The sequence below is a fragment of the Maylandia zebra genome, unplaced genomic scaffold (assembly GCF_041146795.1).
Source record: "Maylandia zebra isolate NMK-2024a unplaced genomic scaffold, Mzebra_GT3a scaffold03, whole genome shotgun sequence".
NCBI lineage: Eukaryota > Metazoa > Chordata > Actinopteri > Cichliformes > Cichlidae > Maylandia > Maylandia zebra.
In genome coordinates, this window is record NW_027490033.1 from 914494 (window position 1) to 931263 (window position 16770).

At 42.0% G+C, this 16770-nt stretch overlaps 2 protein-coding genes across 5 annotated transcripts in view; both read right to left on the reverse strand.

The window, feature by feature from the left end:
- Positions 1-16770, reverse strand: part of LOC112432436 (protein NLRC3) — a 3307575-nt gene that overhangs the window by 840627 nt on the left and 2450178 nt on the right. The window lies entirely within an intron of this gene.
- LOC143415792 (NLR family CARD domain-containing protein 3-like) lies at positions 4619-15479 on the reverse strand. The gene is made up of 4 exons (XM_076881202.1): positions 15288-15479; positions 10810-11091; positions 4843-6393; positions 4619-4713 (listed from the first exon to the last, which is right to left on the reverse strand). The coding sequence occupies exons 2-4, from the start codon at positions 11081-11083 to the stop codon at positions 4619-4621; spliced, it is 1920 nt and encodes a 639-aa protein (XP_076737317.1). The 5' UTR covers positions 11084-11091; positions 15288-15479.

A 16770-nucleotide genomic window follows, 5' to 3' on the forward strand; every position in this document is an offset into this window, starting at 1 on the left:
CTCCACCATTTGACTCTTAGAACTGAAGACGCTTCTCTCATAAGAGGTGAAACATCTTCAAGGAAACTTAAAGAAGTCCAGATGCTTTTCTTTCCAAGCTCCTTAGACTACGGTGACCTGGATGTCTGAGAACCTTCACAGACTGATTTTACAAGAACAACTTGTGTCAAAAATCCCTAACAGTGCCTCTCTGTCACACACACAAATCACTAGAGTTACAAATTTAATAACTTAAAAAACCTCAGAAAAACAGAACTGAGCAAAACAAACAAACAAACAAACAAACAAACAAACCAGAGACCTGGGGCCTGGGGCCTGTTCTTCGTACGTCGCTTACTACATCCAAGACCAAACCATCGCGCTAACCGTGAGCTCGCTAATCCGGTTCCCTGAACACACCTGCTGTTGACGATTAGTACAGCTGGACGCAGTAATGTGACATCACTGGGTGTCGTAAAAGGGGCTACACATCGATAGTAGAAACATTGATCGGCAACCCGCTGATTGGTCGGCGAAAATGTCGAAGGAGCGCGCTCGGTATTTTCCGGCAGCAGAGCAAGAACTCATGAGTGAGGGATTTCAGGAGTTTCAGAGTTTAATGAAAACGCAAGAGAACACTGCAAAGGCTGCAAAAGCAAGGAGAGAGGGCTGGCAGGAAGTTGCTGACAAATCAAACTCGTAGGTAATTTAATAATAATAATAATAATAATGGATTGGGTTTATATAGCGCTTTCCAAGGCACCCAAAGCGCTGTACGATACCACTATTCATTCACTCCCACATTCACACACTGGTGGAGGCAGCTACGGTTGTAGCCAGGCTGCCATATCGCGCCATCGGCCCCTCTGGCCAACACCAGTAGGCGGTAGGGTAGATCTATCATATGACACTATATTGTCCAATATCATATGGCATTATATTATATTATAATATGTTATATTATATCCCCTTTCACATTAGAGCCACAACATGACCCACAAGAACATGGGAACAAGTAAAAGTGGAATACAGGAGTATTCTACAGAATGGTAATATTTATCTCTTAGATTGCTTTTCGTCTCTTGGCAAGGTAATACTGGCCTGTAATACTCTGTTAGTTTGTTCATAACAGCAACCAAGAAAAGGGCAGAGGAAAAAAAGACAGGTGGTGGTCCTGCACCCCCTCGTCAACAAGTTGGTTAAGTAAATAATATCCTCATGGGAATATCGATATCTCTCAATGAGCACACTGTCGCGCTGAGCTAAAGGATCCTGTCTATCCCGCAATATACGCTGGATTCTGAGGACTCTCCTTATCAATCTTGCACCTTCCGCAATGGGTGGCTCGCGTATACGGACAGGACATGGCTGCGACAGACTTCCCAAATCCACCTTCGCTTTTATAGCCGTGGTCTCTCATCTTGATTACACGAAGTAATTTACAATTACTACTCTGAAATATGAATTACATCTGTAATAATCACATACATGTAATAGAATGTTAATAGTACATTTCCCTTTTTTAGGAAATGACCTGTGTGAAATCAATAAATGGATCAGGTGCTGCATTGTCTTTAGTTACATTTAACTACATTGACCCATTCACACTGCTTCACTGAGTGAATGGGTCAAATGCAGAGAAAAACAAGTAATTTCCCCATGGGGATCAATAAAGTATCCATTATTATTATTATTATTATTATAGACTACAGCTCTGCATTTAACACCATAATTCCCTCCACACTCACCACCAAGCTGGAGCATCTGGGACTCAGCTCATCTATGTGTCAGTGGATCTCCAACTTCCTAACTGGCAGACCACAGGCAGTAAGGATGGGCGGACATGTCTCAGCCTCCACCACTCTCAGCACTGGAGCCCCCCAGGGGTGTGTTCTGAGCCCCCTGCTGTACTCTTTGTACACATATGACTGTGTGGCCACTACCAGCTCCACCACCATCATCAAGTTTGCTGACGACACCGTCGTGGTGGGCCTGATCTCTGATAACAACGAGACGGCCTACCTGAAGGAGATTAGGAATCTGGAGAACTGGTGCCAGAGGAACAACCTCCTTCTAAACATCAGTAAGACAAAGGAGCTGATAGTGGACTTCAGCACTAAGCAGGAGAGGAACTACCAGACCCCCGTCATCAACGAGTGCCCAGTGGAGAGAGTGGACAGCTTCAAATACCTCGGAGTTCACATCACGCAGGACCTGTCATGGTCCTGTCACATCAACACCGTGGTGAAAAAGGCCCAACAGCGTCTCTACCACCTCAGACGCTCGAGAGACTTCCTTTTTTTTTTTTTTTGTCCCGTTTGGATCTTTAGCCATCAGAATTGTTGTCTTAAGGCCAAGAAAGATGCCAAGCGGATTTATTTTACCAAGTGGATCATCATGGCCTTGCCATATTGGTCCATTTGATTGACCTTTATTATAATTATGAATTTATTTTATTTTCAGTTGCTACAAACGGGACAGACATGACTGTGGGATAGGACAGGGGGAAAGAATGAAAGAAAGAGAGGGAGAGAAAAAAAGAAAACCAAAGGGGAGAAGAGACGGTGAGAAGGGGGGGAAGAGAGAAAAAAACAAACAAACAAAAAAAACAAAACTCCTGGGTCACCTGTATGGAGAAAAAAAAACAGAGGAGAAAGCAAACAACAAAGAGCAACATAATAAGAAAAAAAAAGCACCATCACAATAAACTAGCTAGCAGTAGATATCGATAGTTACTAAATAATAAACGATATTGTGCAGCACGCAAGATAGACAGCGCACAGTGTGCTTTGAGGCAGCAGCCAAGAAAGCTGTAGTCCGCGTCTATGAATACCCATGTGTACACCTGTGTGCATACCTGTGTGGATCAGCATGCTTGCATTCCAAAGGTTTCTCCATGTAATGATCTGCTAGGGAGTGTGGGGAGCCACAGCCCTGTCCTCTACGGTATCAAGCAGGTATGGAGGAGATCAAAACTCCAGACATCCAGAGGCCCCCAGAACACAAGAGACCAAGGAAGACCCACAGAGGGGCAGCCGCGCCACTGTCCCAGTAAGAGCTGAGGAGAGTCCCAGATGAGGGCTCATTCAGCAGCCGCGGAGCAGAAGCCAGGGGGAGTTACAGTGACGCGCCCGTGAGCTCCGCCGGCAGCCAGCTGTGCCTGAGTGACCGAGCCCCAGGCCGAGAGGCCGGGGGCACCCCACCTCCGAAGTGGCCCGAGCGAGCCGCCAAGGAGTGAGCCGGTGTGTACCCGGACGCCGCTTGAGAGACTTCCAACTGCCCTCCAAGGTGCTCAGGAACTTTTACTCGTGCACCATAGAGAGCATCCTGACGGGAAACATCTTAACCTGGTTCGGGAACAGCACCATGCAGGACAGACGAGCTCTACAGAGGGTTGTGCGGTCAGCTGAGCGCACCATCCGCTCCGAGCTCCCTGACCTGCACTCAATCTACAGCAGGCGGTGCTGGACCAAGGCCAGGAAGATCGTGAAGGACCTCAGCCATCCCAACAACAGACTGTTCTCTCTGTTGAGGTCAGGAAAGCGATTCCGCTCCCTGAAGACCAACACAGAGAGACTGAGGAGGAGCTTCTTCCCGCAGGCGATACGGTCTCTCAATCACACCACCACACAGTACTGACCCACACATACAGTTCTTACACACACACTGGACATTCTGGACATTGTTTTCACTTCATCACTTAAATCACTTTAAGCATATTTGCACTGCACAAGACATAATGTGGATTGCACAACACTGGACACTATATTCTTCATTTCAAGCTAATACTTGTACAGCTGCTGTTATTGTGTATATATTTATTTATATTTCTTCATACATTCTTATATAGTTCTATATTGTGTATTTTGTTGTACAGTTATTTTATTTTCAACTTTAATTTATGTATTTTATCTTATTCTTCCCAGTTAAATTTACCCTTCATTCTAATTTGTGTTGTACAGTTATTTCATTTTTAACCTTAATTTATATTTTATTCCTTCCTAGTTAAATTTACCCTTTTTAATTTTTCATATTTATTTCCTATCTTATTCATAGCCTTTTCCTTTTTTGTTTTCTTTAGGTCACGAGCAGTTGTCCAAGCATTTCACTAGATATCATACTGTGTATGACTGTGTACGTGACAAATAAAATTTGAATTTGAATTTGAATTTGAATTTGAATTTGAAAGTCATCTACATGTGGGTTTAGTTCTGACTTTAGGGACAAGTAAAAAAATAAAATAAAATAAAAACATCTGTCCAGACAACCTGACAGTCAAAAATATAAACTCAGGAACTTAAAAGGAAAATTGTGCTGACTTTGAACGTCCGCATCAAGATAAACTTACAGATTTAAGAGTCAAAAAGTGTCAAAAAGTCTGTATCCTTACCTGAGAGTTTCAAGTTTACAGTCAGGACTCTTTAGTCCAACACACAGCAAATCCAATTCTGAATCCTGCAGGTAGTTCAAGCTCAGGTCCAGCTCTCTCAGATGATTGGATGGGGAGCTGAGAATTTCAGACAAAGCTTCAAAGCTTCTTTTTGAGAGTTTACAATCTCTCAGCCTGAGGAAGAATAACAATGGAGACATATTCTTTTATTCATCTAGCATTATTAAACATATTTGTTCATAGATTCACTTACAGCACTTTCTTGGATGCTTTGACCACTGGCAGCAGCTTCAACAATGCCTCCTCTGAACGGGAGTATTTCTCCAGGTCGAACTCATCCAGATCTGATGACAGTAAGATGAAGACCAGAGCCGACCACTGAGCAGGAGACAGTTCATCTGTGGAGAGACGTCCTGATCTCAGGGACTGTTGGATCTCCTCCACTAGAGAACGATCATCCAGTTCATTCAGACAGTGGAACAGGTTGATGCTTTTCTCTGCAGACAGTTTCCCACTGAGCTTCTTCTTGATGTAGTGAATTGTTTCCTGATTGGTCTGTGAGCTACTTCCTGTCTGTGTCAGCATGCATAGGAGATCCTGATTGGTCTGCAGTGAAAGACCCAGGAGGAAGCGGAGGAACAAGTCCAGGTGTCCATTTGGACTCTCTAAGGCTTTGTCCACAGCACTCTGGTAGAAGTCTTTTACAGTAAGTGTTTTCTGGAAAAATTTAAAGCGAGGAGATTGTTTCTTAAGCAGGTTGACTCCAGAGTTGATGAAGGTCAGATAGACATGAAGAGCAGCAAAGAACTCCTGAATGCTCAGATGGATGAAACAGTAAACAACGTTGTTGAACATGTGGCACTCATCAGCTTTAAAGATCTGTGTGAACACTCCTGAGTACACTGAGGCTGCTCTGATATCGATGCCACACTCTGTCAGGTCTGATTCATAGAAGATCAGGTTTCCTTTCTGCAGCTGATCAAAGGCCAGTTTTCCCAGAGACTCAATGATCTTCCTGCACGACTCTGTCTCAGCTCCTCCATCATACTTGATGTCCTTCGTTTTTAGGTGAAATAGCACAAGGCGTAGGTAGAGCTCTGTGAGAGTCTTAGGCAGATCTTTGCTCTCTTTGTTCTTCATGACAAACTCCAGAACTGTAGCAGTGATCCAGCAGAAGACTGGGATGTGGCACATGATGTGGAGGCTTCGTGATGTCTTGATGTGGGAGATGATGCTGCTGGCCTGCTCCTCATCTCTGAATCTCTTCCTGAAGTACTCCTCCTTCTGTGGGTCAGTGAACCCTCTGACCTCTGTCACCACGCCAACACAGTCAGGAGGGATCTGATTGGCTGCTGCAGGTCGTGTGGTTATCCAGAGGCGAGCAGAGGGAAGCAGTTTCCCCCTGATGAGGTTTATCAGCAGCACATCCACTGAGGTGGACTTTCTAGGGTCAGTCAGGATTGCAGTTTTGTGGAAGTCCAGAGGAGGTCGACACTCATCCAGACCATCAAAGATGAACACAACCTGGAAGTCTTCAAAGATGTAGATTCCTGCTTTTTTGGTTTCAGTAAAGATGTGATGAACAAGTTCCACCAAGCTGAACTTTTCCTCTTTCAGCAGATTCAGCTCTCTGAAAGTGAATGGAAACATGAACTGGATGTCCTGGTTGGCTTTGTCTTCAGCCCAGTCCAGGGTGAACTTCTGTGTTAGGACTGTTTTCCCAATGCCAGCCACTCCCATTGTCAGCACTGTTCTGATTGGTTTATCTCTTCCAGGTGGGAGTTTAAAGATGTCTTCTTGTCTGATGGTTGTTTCTGGTCTGTCTGGTTTCCTGGATGCTGTTTCAATCTGTCTGACCTCATGTTCATCATTGACCTCTGCAGTCCCTCCCCCTGTGATGTAGAGCTCTGTGTAGATCTGACTCAGGAGGGTCGGGTTTTCTGTTGTAGAAATCCCCTCGAGCACACACTGGAACTTCTGCTTCAGGTCTGACTTGAGTTTGAGCTGACACTCAGTGAGAATCTCTGCATGAATAAACAGCAAATGACACAAATGAGAAAACTGCATTCTGGTTACTGTGGTTATGTGTTCAGTTCACTGGACTCTTGGTGTCATGATCCGGGTGAGTCTGAGTAACTTTCCACAGCATCAGCTCTCCTCGCCTGGGTGGAGCCCTCCTCACTCCTCCCTGCTCCTCACCTGTTGCCAATTACTCCGGCAGTATCTATGAGCAGCACTCACAATGAACCTTCTCCAGATTGTGTGCTTACCACAGTCAGTTCTCTGCCTCACATTTTGTCTTGTGCTCCTCAGCTTGTTTCGCGTAACCCTCTTTTCCTGTTCCCTAGTCGGCACCTGGATACATCTTCCAACTCTCGCCATAAGTCACGCCTCAGGATTCTGGCCTGCCACTGCTGGGAAAACTCACTCTTGCAAACTGCCATCCTCACCTGCCTGCCTCCCTGTGCACCCACATCTCACTCTGTACCCAGATTTAATTCATCTCCTCCTCCAGCTGATCTCCACCTGCAGCCACGTAACACCTCTTAGTTTTTAAATCTTGGACTCATTCACTACACTGTGGACCACTCTGATTATTATCTCCTTTGTTCCAGTGATCCTGGATAGTTTCTATTCGCCCGATTCTGCCCCTGTTGTTCCTTTGACCTGCCTCAGCTTATGTTCTGGCCTCAGCTCTGCACTTCTCATAATACCTCGCTTGCTGTTGAATTTAGCCGTGATTCAGCTTTCTCCGTCAAGAAATCTAGTAAAATACATTTCTGTTAAAAGTCACTCAGCCTCCGTTTTTTGGTTCTGTGCTTGACTCCATTCCTTTTCATGAGCCATTGAGCCCTGACACTTGGGTTATAACTGAGGGCAGGTTTTATAGAGACACATTTGATTTAATTGTGTTTATTTATACAGCACCAAATCAATACTAGCAACATTTCACATATTACATAAACAACACTATGGAGCCAGTAATGAATAAATATGTAGAATAAATGAAAGAATTTCAAGTATAAAAGTTTTTTTTATTAATTCCTCCAAATAACAACAACAGTCACCCCAATGTGCTTTATATTGTAAGATAAAGAACCTACAATAATACAACAGAAAAAACCCCAACTATCTTTTTGGGTCCTGAAAACTGAAGGCTCTGCCTCCCATTCTACTTTTAAATACTCTGTGAACAACAAGTAGGCCTGCAGAGCGAGAGCGAAGTGCTCTAATAGGGGGATATGGTACTACAAGGTCATTAAGATAAGATGGGGCCTGATTATTTAAGACCTTGTATGTGAGGAGCAGGATTTTGAATTCAATTCTGGATTTAACAGGAAGTCGATACAGGAGAAATCTGCTCTCTCTTTCTAGTCCCTGTCAGGACTCTTGCTGCAGCATTTTGGATTAACTGAAGCCTTTTCAGCGAGTTTTTAGGACTTGCTGATAATAATGAATTACAGTCATCCAGCCTTGACGTAATAAATGCATAAACTTGTCACGGCTGGGGCAGCAGTCGTGCGGTGGAGTTAAATGAGGACCCAAGTTGCAGACAGTGGTGGAGATGCGAGTGAGGTTTTATTTACAGTGAACAAACCAAGGTGAGGGCAGAACTAAACATAAACCTAAACTGGAAAAACTACAGTGGCTTGCAAAAGTATTCGGCCCCCTTGAACTTTTCCACATTTTGTCACATTACAGCCACAAACATGAATCAATGTTAGTGGAATTCCAGGTGAAAGACCAACACAAAGTGGTGCACACGTGAGAAGTGGAACGAAAATCATACATCATTCCAAACATTTTGTACAAATAAATAACTGCAAAGTGGGGTGTGCGTAATTATTCAGCCCCCTGAGTCAATACTTTGTAGAACCAGCTTTTGCTGCAGTTACAGCTGCCAGTCTTTTAGGGTCTGTCTCTACCAGCTTTGCACATCTACAGACTGAAATTCTTGCCCATTCTTCTTTGCAAAACAGCTCCAGCTCAGGCAGATTAGATGGGCAGCGTTTGTGAACAGCAGTTTTCAGATCTTGCCACAGATTCTGGATTGGATTTAGATCTGGACTTTGACTGGGCCGTTCTAACACATGGACATGTTTTGTTTTAAACCACTCCATTGTTGCCCTGGCTTTATGTTCAGGGTCGTTGTCCTGCTGGAAGGGGAACCTCCGCCCCAGTCTCAAGACTTTTGCAGACTCCAAGAGGGTTTCTTCCAAGATTGCCCTGTATTTGGCTCCATCCATCTTCCCATCAACTCTGACCAGCTTCCCTGTCCCTGCTGAAGAGAAGCACCCCCAGAGCATGATGCTGCCACCACCATATTTGACAGTGGGGATGGTGTGTTCAGAGTCATGTGCAGTGTTAGTTTTCCACCACACATAGCGTTTTGCATTTTGAACAATAAGTTCCATTTTGGTCTCATCTGACCAGAGCACCTTCTTCCACATGTTTGCTGTGTCCCCCACATGGCTTGTGGCAAACTGCAAACGGCACTTCTTATGGTTTTCTGTTAACAATGGCTTTCTTCTTGCCACTCTTCCATAAAGGCCAACTTTGTGCAGTGCACGACGAATAATTGTCCTATGGACAGATTCCCCCACCTGAGCTGTAGATCTCTGCAGCTCGTCCAGAGTCACCATGGGCCTCTTGGCTGCATTTCGGATCAGCACTCTCCTTGTTCGGCCTTGTTCGATTACACACAGGTGCACTCTATTTAGTCATTAGCACTCATCAGGCAACGTCTATGTGCAACTGACTGCACTCAAACCAAAGGGGGCTGAATAATTACGCACACCCCACTTTGCAGTTATTTATTTGTAAAAAATGTTTGGAGTCATGTATGATTCTCATTCCACTTCTCACGTGTACACCGCTTTGTGTTGGTCTTTCACCTGGAATTCAAATAAAACTGATTCATGTTTGTGGCTGTAATGTGACAAAATGTGGAAAAGTTCAAGGGGGCCGAATACTTTTGCCACTGTAACAGACAAACCTGAAAACATAAGGACAGCGGGGAATACACAGAGATGACACAAAGAAGGCTGGATAGAGAGACGAGTAGTAACACTGATTAACACAGTAATGCAGACGACACAACGAGGAACACAGGCAGACACATACTATAAATACACACAAGGTAATGAGGGAATGACACACAGGAGGGGAGCACAGCTGATCCTAATTCACAAGACGAGACACAAACCTTCAAAGTAAAACAGGAAACAGACTGTTTTACAACACAAACTCGGGGACACGAACAGAACACAGAGGAAAGACACAGGTAGAGATCAACCTAAGAACTAATACAAAATCAGAATTAACACAAAGTACACAAGGTGATACCAAAAATGAAACAAAACGCTGAACGACCCAGGACCATGACAGAACTAGTTTTTCAGCGTCACTCTGAGACAGGATATTTCTAACTTTAGAGATGTTGCACAAATGGAAGAAAGCAGTCTTGCATATTTGTTTAATATGTGCGTTGAAGGACATGTCCTGGTCAAAAATGACTCCAAGGTTCCTCACAGCGTTACTGGAGGCCAAGGTAATGCCATCCAGAGTAAGAATCTGCTTAGATACCATATTTCTAAGATTTTCAGGGCCGAGTACAATAACCTCAGTTTTATCTGTATTAAGAAGCAGAAAGTTAGCGGCCATCCAGGTCTTTATGTCTTTAAGACGTTCCTGCAGTTTAACTAATTGGTGTGTGTTATCTGACTTCATGGACAGATGGAGCTGGGTATCATCTGCATAGCAGTGTAAATGTATGCTATGTCTTCTAATGATGCTGCCTAAGGGAAGCTTGGTAACGGGAGCGTTGCCAGCAGAAGGCTGAAGTGGAATCTCCCAGAAAGCTGCAGAAGAAAAAACATGAGCTGAAATGGTGGATTTTAGTCATATAAGGAGAACTGTGGCTTTCCTCCAACCTTTGACCAATCACCTTAGTGTCCTGTTTATCAACCATAATAAAAAGCATTTACTGTGTGGGCATTTTTTTGTTTGGGTCTCCAAACAGCAGAAAGAAATGGCAGCCATTTTTTTAACTTTACCTTCAACTGGTAAATAGATTTAAGAAAAAGCACTTTGATCATATTTGTGACGTGTCCCAAACTGTTGTTGTCGCCTCATTTATGTTGATAAAACAGCTCTAAAACCAATCTGACAATATAAATCTGTAAAATGGGCAGAAAACCTGCTGCTGGTCCCATTTTAATCAAACCAACCCAAAGAGCAGATATTCATGTGTACACAGGAGGTTATTTGTGCAGATGCATAAAACACATAAACTGTTGGCTTTCTGCAGTCTCTCACTCCTGAAAGTGTTGGCAAGTGTTTTGGATTTATTATTTATATGGATTTTAATGGCACCTGTGTAATGTTAACTAATGTTTTTATTGTTTATGTATTTTTTGTTTAGTCATTCCCTGACTTACCTGTGGGTTCTGGGATGGTTTTATTTAAATTCTCCAACAGATCATTCTTGTTTATCCTCCCCAAAAGATTTTTAGTGACTTCAAAAGTGTTGATAGAGTAGGTATCAAACATCAGATCCACTATGTCCGTCCTCTCTGCATTCTCCAGTTTACTCACTGGGATTGCTGGTAAACCTTCTACAGACCCGTTCTTCAGATGCCACTTAAATTCTTCAAAGTCATCACGTCCCAAATCCTCCAAAGTCCCCAGAAGGATTTCTTTAGGTGTCGTCATCTTTTACCCTGTAAGGACCCGATAAACAAAGACTGTAACAACAGCTGGAGAGGTAATTGTCTGATTTATCAGAATTTAACTTGATTCTAACAGCAGTTCATCACAATAAATTTCTAAGGCTCAGAATGCAACAAAATTGCACATGAAGAAGCACATAGAGAAGTATCCAAGTAACACTTTGCTACAATAGAAAACAAACTATTATAAATAAAGAAAATATATAAACTAAATATATACACTACCCGTCAAACGTTTTAGAACAGCCCAATTTTTCCAGTGTTTTTGTCACGGTTTGCGAGCCGTGTGTAAATTATTAAAGGACCCTTTATGCAGGCAGCTCAGATGCAAGTGAGTTTATTCATCACATGGTGATACAAACAGAAATGGCGAAGGTGAGCATGGAAACTAAGCAAAAACCTAAAAACTAATAGTACACGAATATGAAGAAGTACACGAAGGGAAGACGAAAACACGGAACACAAGGGGTGGGAGCAAAGCACCACAACACATCACTATCCGGTTGTTCAGTCTGACGTCACTAGCCGTGTCTGGGTCTAAACTCCGCTGCAGGTCCATATATCAAACGATCACTATGGCATTACTGAGAGTTGAAAAACTGTCTAAAGTCTTTCATCTTTAATAAAATGATCAGCGTTCTGCTCTACCAGGTGTAACAATTGAGTTTAACATCCAGGCATCCATGAAAACGGAATTTATGATTGAATTGATTCAGGACCTTGTGATACGTCAGTATCGATACTGATTTTGTATGTATTTTGAAGGATTTGAACCAAAGGCAAAAAATACCATGAGCAAAAAATGGCAGTCATGATTATAAAATAGGGAGGTTTCTTTTTTTTTTTAACATAGATTAAACTCTTTAAATAAAACAACAAGTTTATGAGCTTTCTTGTTATTCACAAGTTTCAGCGATTTAGCCCAGAGTCTAAAGTCATTCAGCCATCTGTTTATACATGGTTTAGCTTTAAATTATCTGCATTTGTGAAGAAAAAATTTTCCCATTAACAAAATCGTCCTAATCAAGAGGTCAAAATCTGCATTCTCAGCAAGTATTCCAAATTTTATTACTGTCACCGTCAAATGTGGTAACTGAATTCTCCTGGACTGTAGCCAGCTCCACATGTCAGTCCAGAAGGAGTGCACTGATTCACAGTAGAAAAACAAGTGATCCAGACTTTCAATATCATTTTCACAAAATGTGCAGGCGTTCACATCTAAGTTAAATTTCCGTCTTAAGAATTCATTGGTTGGATAAACCTCATTAATGATTTTAAAGTGAACCTCTTTTACTTTAGGGGAAAGAGGAAGTGAAATATACTTTTTTCTTATCGCCTTAACCTCCATGGTCTCAAATTCTTTAAGGATATAATTTCTTTTAACCGGATTAGGGCAAATGTCGTTGATCAAAATATTCCTGATCACTTTGTTTGTAAACCTGCTGTCACCAAATTCAGCTCCAGCTATGCAGAGCTGCCTCAGTCCAGGAGAAATTTTAGAGTGCACAATATCTTCTTTTATCCTTGATCTCAAAGGGACTGGGATGGCTTTCACTAGGGATTTATATCTGTTAGCAGTACATCTTACATCAAATTTCTCACAAAACGTCTCATGTTTTAATAAGACCCCATTATCATCCATAAAATGAGCTACAGCCCAAATCCCTTAAGATCTTCCAGTAGAGAAGGACCTGCTGATGGAAAGCTGAGAGTTTAACAGGTAACGAACTGCAATCAAAGTCACAACGTAACAAAAAGTCTATTCCACCCATTTTGCCAAAAATCACACTGGGAATAATGTTCCAAAAGGAATTTTTGTTCCTAATGAAAGATCTTAACCATTTCAGTTTTAGTACACCATTCATAACATCAAAGTCAATGGCATTAGCCCCTCCCTCTTCATAATTCTTAATCATATCATTTTTCTTTATATAATGACATTTGTTCCTCCATATGAACCTAAAATTAAGATTATTTATAGATTTAATTAGTTTTGGAGATATGGGCAGAGAAAAGGCTGGATAGATTAGTCTGGACAGACTGTCCATTTTGGTTAGCAAGATTCTCCCAAACAGAGTTATGTCCCTTTGCAGCCACCTGTTTAAAATTGACTTACACTTTTCTATATTGGCACAGATATTCTTATTTTCTGTTGATGTCTTATCCTTGCAAATTACAATGCCCAGATACTTCACCTCTTTTTTTATCTGTATATTATCTATTGCTTGCAGGGGACACTCATGCAGAGCTAGAATTTCTTATTCATTAATATTCAGCTGTAGGCCAGAAGCTTTGGAGAAGTGGTTGATCGCCTGTAAGGCTAAAGGAATCTGGTCCTCGTTTTTTAGAAACAGGGTGGTATCATCTGCGAGCTGACTGATTATTATCTGTTCACCCATCACAGTTAACCCCTCAATGTGACTGTTTTTAATCAAAATAGATAACTCAGCAACCATGATGAACAGAAGTGGTGAGCTGCTACATCCCTGCCTTATCCCTCTATTAACCTCAAACCTTGAACATGTACCATGTTCTAGCAAAACAGAGCTGTTAATGTCATTATATAGCATCTCTATAACATTGATAAATTCCTGTCCAAAACCAAAAGACTGCAGAGTTTTGAATATGAACGTATGTTCAACTGAGTCAAATGCTTTGTAAAAATCCAAGAACAGGATGTATCCTCTCTCTTGTGTCACGATGAGTTGTGTAGCTGTCAGTGGCTGGACCCACGTGCAGGACTCGGAGACAAAACATTAACTTAAACGACAGCTTTATTTGCTGGTGAGTCACCCTTGGCGATACATAAACAACAACTTAAACTAACTAGACTGGAGATGATGAAGGTAGCCGACAATGAATACACACACAACAAACGTGGAGGACGCAACAACTGGCAGGGAAAAACACAGGGCTTAAATACATACTGAGGTGATTAGGGAATGTGAAACAGGAGGAGAACACAGCTGGGACTCATCGGACATGACAAGACAAGGGGCGGCAAAACTCAACACATTGACATAGTACACAGACTTTCAAAGTAAAACAGGAAACTGAACAGACGTGGACTAAACTAGGGGATACAGTGACAGAACAAGAGACACACTGACAGAGATGACTGTATACTAACAGAAGTAACACAGAACCACGACCTAAGAAGGAGAACACAAGAAATGCCAAGGACCTAGGGAGGTAGGAATACTAGCGACAAAAATCAAACCCAAGAGAATCAAAACACATCATGAAATCAAAGATAACTAATACAAACAGAAAAACACTGAGTCCACAGACTCAGGACCGTGACATCTTGGATTATTTCACTGTACTCAAGGAGGTCCAAAACCAGCCCAATATTGTTATGAATTAGTCTTCCTTTCAAAAAACCTGATTGTGTTTCACTGATAATGTTTGAGATGCCTTTCTTTAGCCTCTCAGCTACAGGATCTTATAGTCAGTGTTTAGTAAGGTGATGGGTCTTAAATTGTCTAAAATTCTTTTATCCTTACCCGATTTAGGGATCAGGGTTATCAGCGCTTGTTTCATGCTTGGCATCAGTTCTTTTTTTCTCTATCGATTCCTTTAATGCATCAAACAATAAAGTTCTTAGGTCCTTCCAGAAGAATTGATAAAAATTAGTAGTGAGTCCATCTGTCCCTGGGGACTTGTTTAATGCCATTTTCATGACCACCAAATCCAGTTCCTCAATTTGGCGGCCGCTACTAAGTTTTAAAATTACTCATACTAATCTTTCTGGGTCACAAAATAAACTTTTAACATATTTTCAGGCGAGAAAGTAGCTGTGTAAACATCAAATATCTGCTCGGTTTATCAAGATACCGCATATTTGCAAAAGTGCTTCGACGTTTTCGGAGACGTCTGCTACCCACCAGCACTATAGCCAGCCGGGAGCTCGAGGGTCACTGAAGCCGCCGAGAACGGCACAACTCCCGGCACATCATTTTCAGATCACCGCGGACTTTCGCTACTCAGGTTAAAGGTGATATATAAGTCCAGGGCCGTGCAGAGACGTTTAAAGGGGCGGGTGCTCAAAGTTAAAAAGGGGCACATTGAACCAGGCTGAATAACAACAACACACATTCATCAAGAATCTTAATATGGGATCGCATCATACTATATCACTGTTGTGAGGTGGCGACAAGGCAAAGCAAACGTAGCCGATGTTTTACCTGATGGGTACAATGTTGCTGTTGAGGTGTTTCTGCTGCTCCTGCTGCTGATAGTGCTGGAGGGCAGGGCTGTGTTGATCTGAGACTGTAGACATTAAAAAGTCCACAGGAGAGATGGTAGCTGATTAAACAAGTGTCATGAGATAATAACAAAATGCAAAGATTGGTGACAGCGCTTGGAACCATAAGGCAACAAAAAACTGTGAGAAATAAATTAGGCTCTGCCTGTGAATCACTCTTTGCTTCTCTTCTTCCTTCCATCCCATCATTTCATATATCACTCTCCACTTGCTGTCTATCTGAGAACAAGGCACAACTTGCTATTGCAATAAACTATAATCTAATTATCCACACCTAACAACTCTTGCACTTAATCTATATTAAAATGATGACAGAAAAATGTTATGGCCCTGCCTTTAGTAGCCTCACACAGCTCCTACTGTTTCCTCCTCATGTCCTTACCAGCCATGTCTGGAAAATGTTATATCATGAGTAATATTTTTTTTTAAACTCCATATACATAAAACACACACATGCACGCACAGTGATATTTTAGACCTTCTTCAGAATACTGTATATACTATGGGCATAATGGTGCTGATCCAGAATCCTTACATTATTATTTATTACTAGAGCTACAATAATAAAGCAATGAGGAGGGGGAAGTAATAAATATGAAATAATGTATTTATGATGATTCCATTTGTTTCACTATCCACTCTGTGCAGGGCAAAGCTTATTACATGTTTAAACTGTAGAGATACAATAACTTTACTGCTGTAAAATCCAAATTTTGTCTTATTTAAAATATAAATCTAATATAATCTGCTTCTTAAAGTATGTTCTTTAAAATACAGCGTGTGTTTTTTCAAATATTATAATAATGCATAATTATGTGGACATGTATATTAGATCGTTTTTAGTGAAATATAATCCCCCCAGAAGGGCAGGAAATGCTCTGTAACTTACTTTAAAACTAAATATGTTCCCTAAAACGGTGACAGAGCTACAGACCCATGACAGCCTTACCCAGTGAGCCAGCAGCTATGACCAGCACTACTTGTGCAGTTAATAAAAGGACAGGTAATGTTTGTCACGCTGTTGCACACACAGCACGCTCGTTTGTTTCAGTTCGTCAAATTGCCACAAGACAACTTACCAACGTGTACGTAATAAGCCAATACTCCTGTGTGCTACACACTACAGTGTACGCTGTACACCTACTTACTGGGTTTGTCGCATCAGTCTGTGTCTCTGAGTTAACTTGTGTTTCTCCTACAGCTCCGGACCGCTAAAAATGCGCGTGCTCTTTGTGAGCTCGTTCCCGGCTCGTAACCAGCGCGTTCTGCCGTCGAGGGCGATCATTGGTTAAATGTGATCATGTGACTGATGCAAGCCAGATCCTTTTATTTAGCAAAACTATGATTAATAGTTAAATATTATTGTTGAAGGGCACAGACAGGACTCCGCACGCACACACACA

Bases quoted from the DNA above. Each gene is read 5' to 3' on its own strand.
- LOC143415792 (XM_076881202.1), bottom strand. From the start codon at position 11,083: ATGACGACACCTAAAGAAATCCTTCTGGGGACTTTGGAGGATTTGGGA. The intron at 6,394-10,809 runs GTAAGTCAGGGA...TTATTCATGCAG, and splicing joins AACCATCCCAGAACCCACAG to AGATTCTCACTGAGTGTCAG. The intron at 4,714-4,842 runs GTCTGAATGAAC...TACTGTCATCAG, and splicing joins AAGCATCAACCTGTTCCACT to ATCTGGATGAGTTCGACCTG.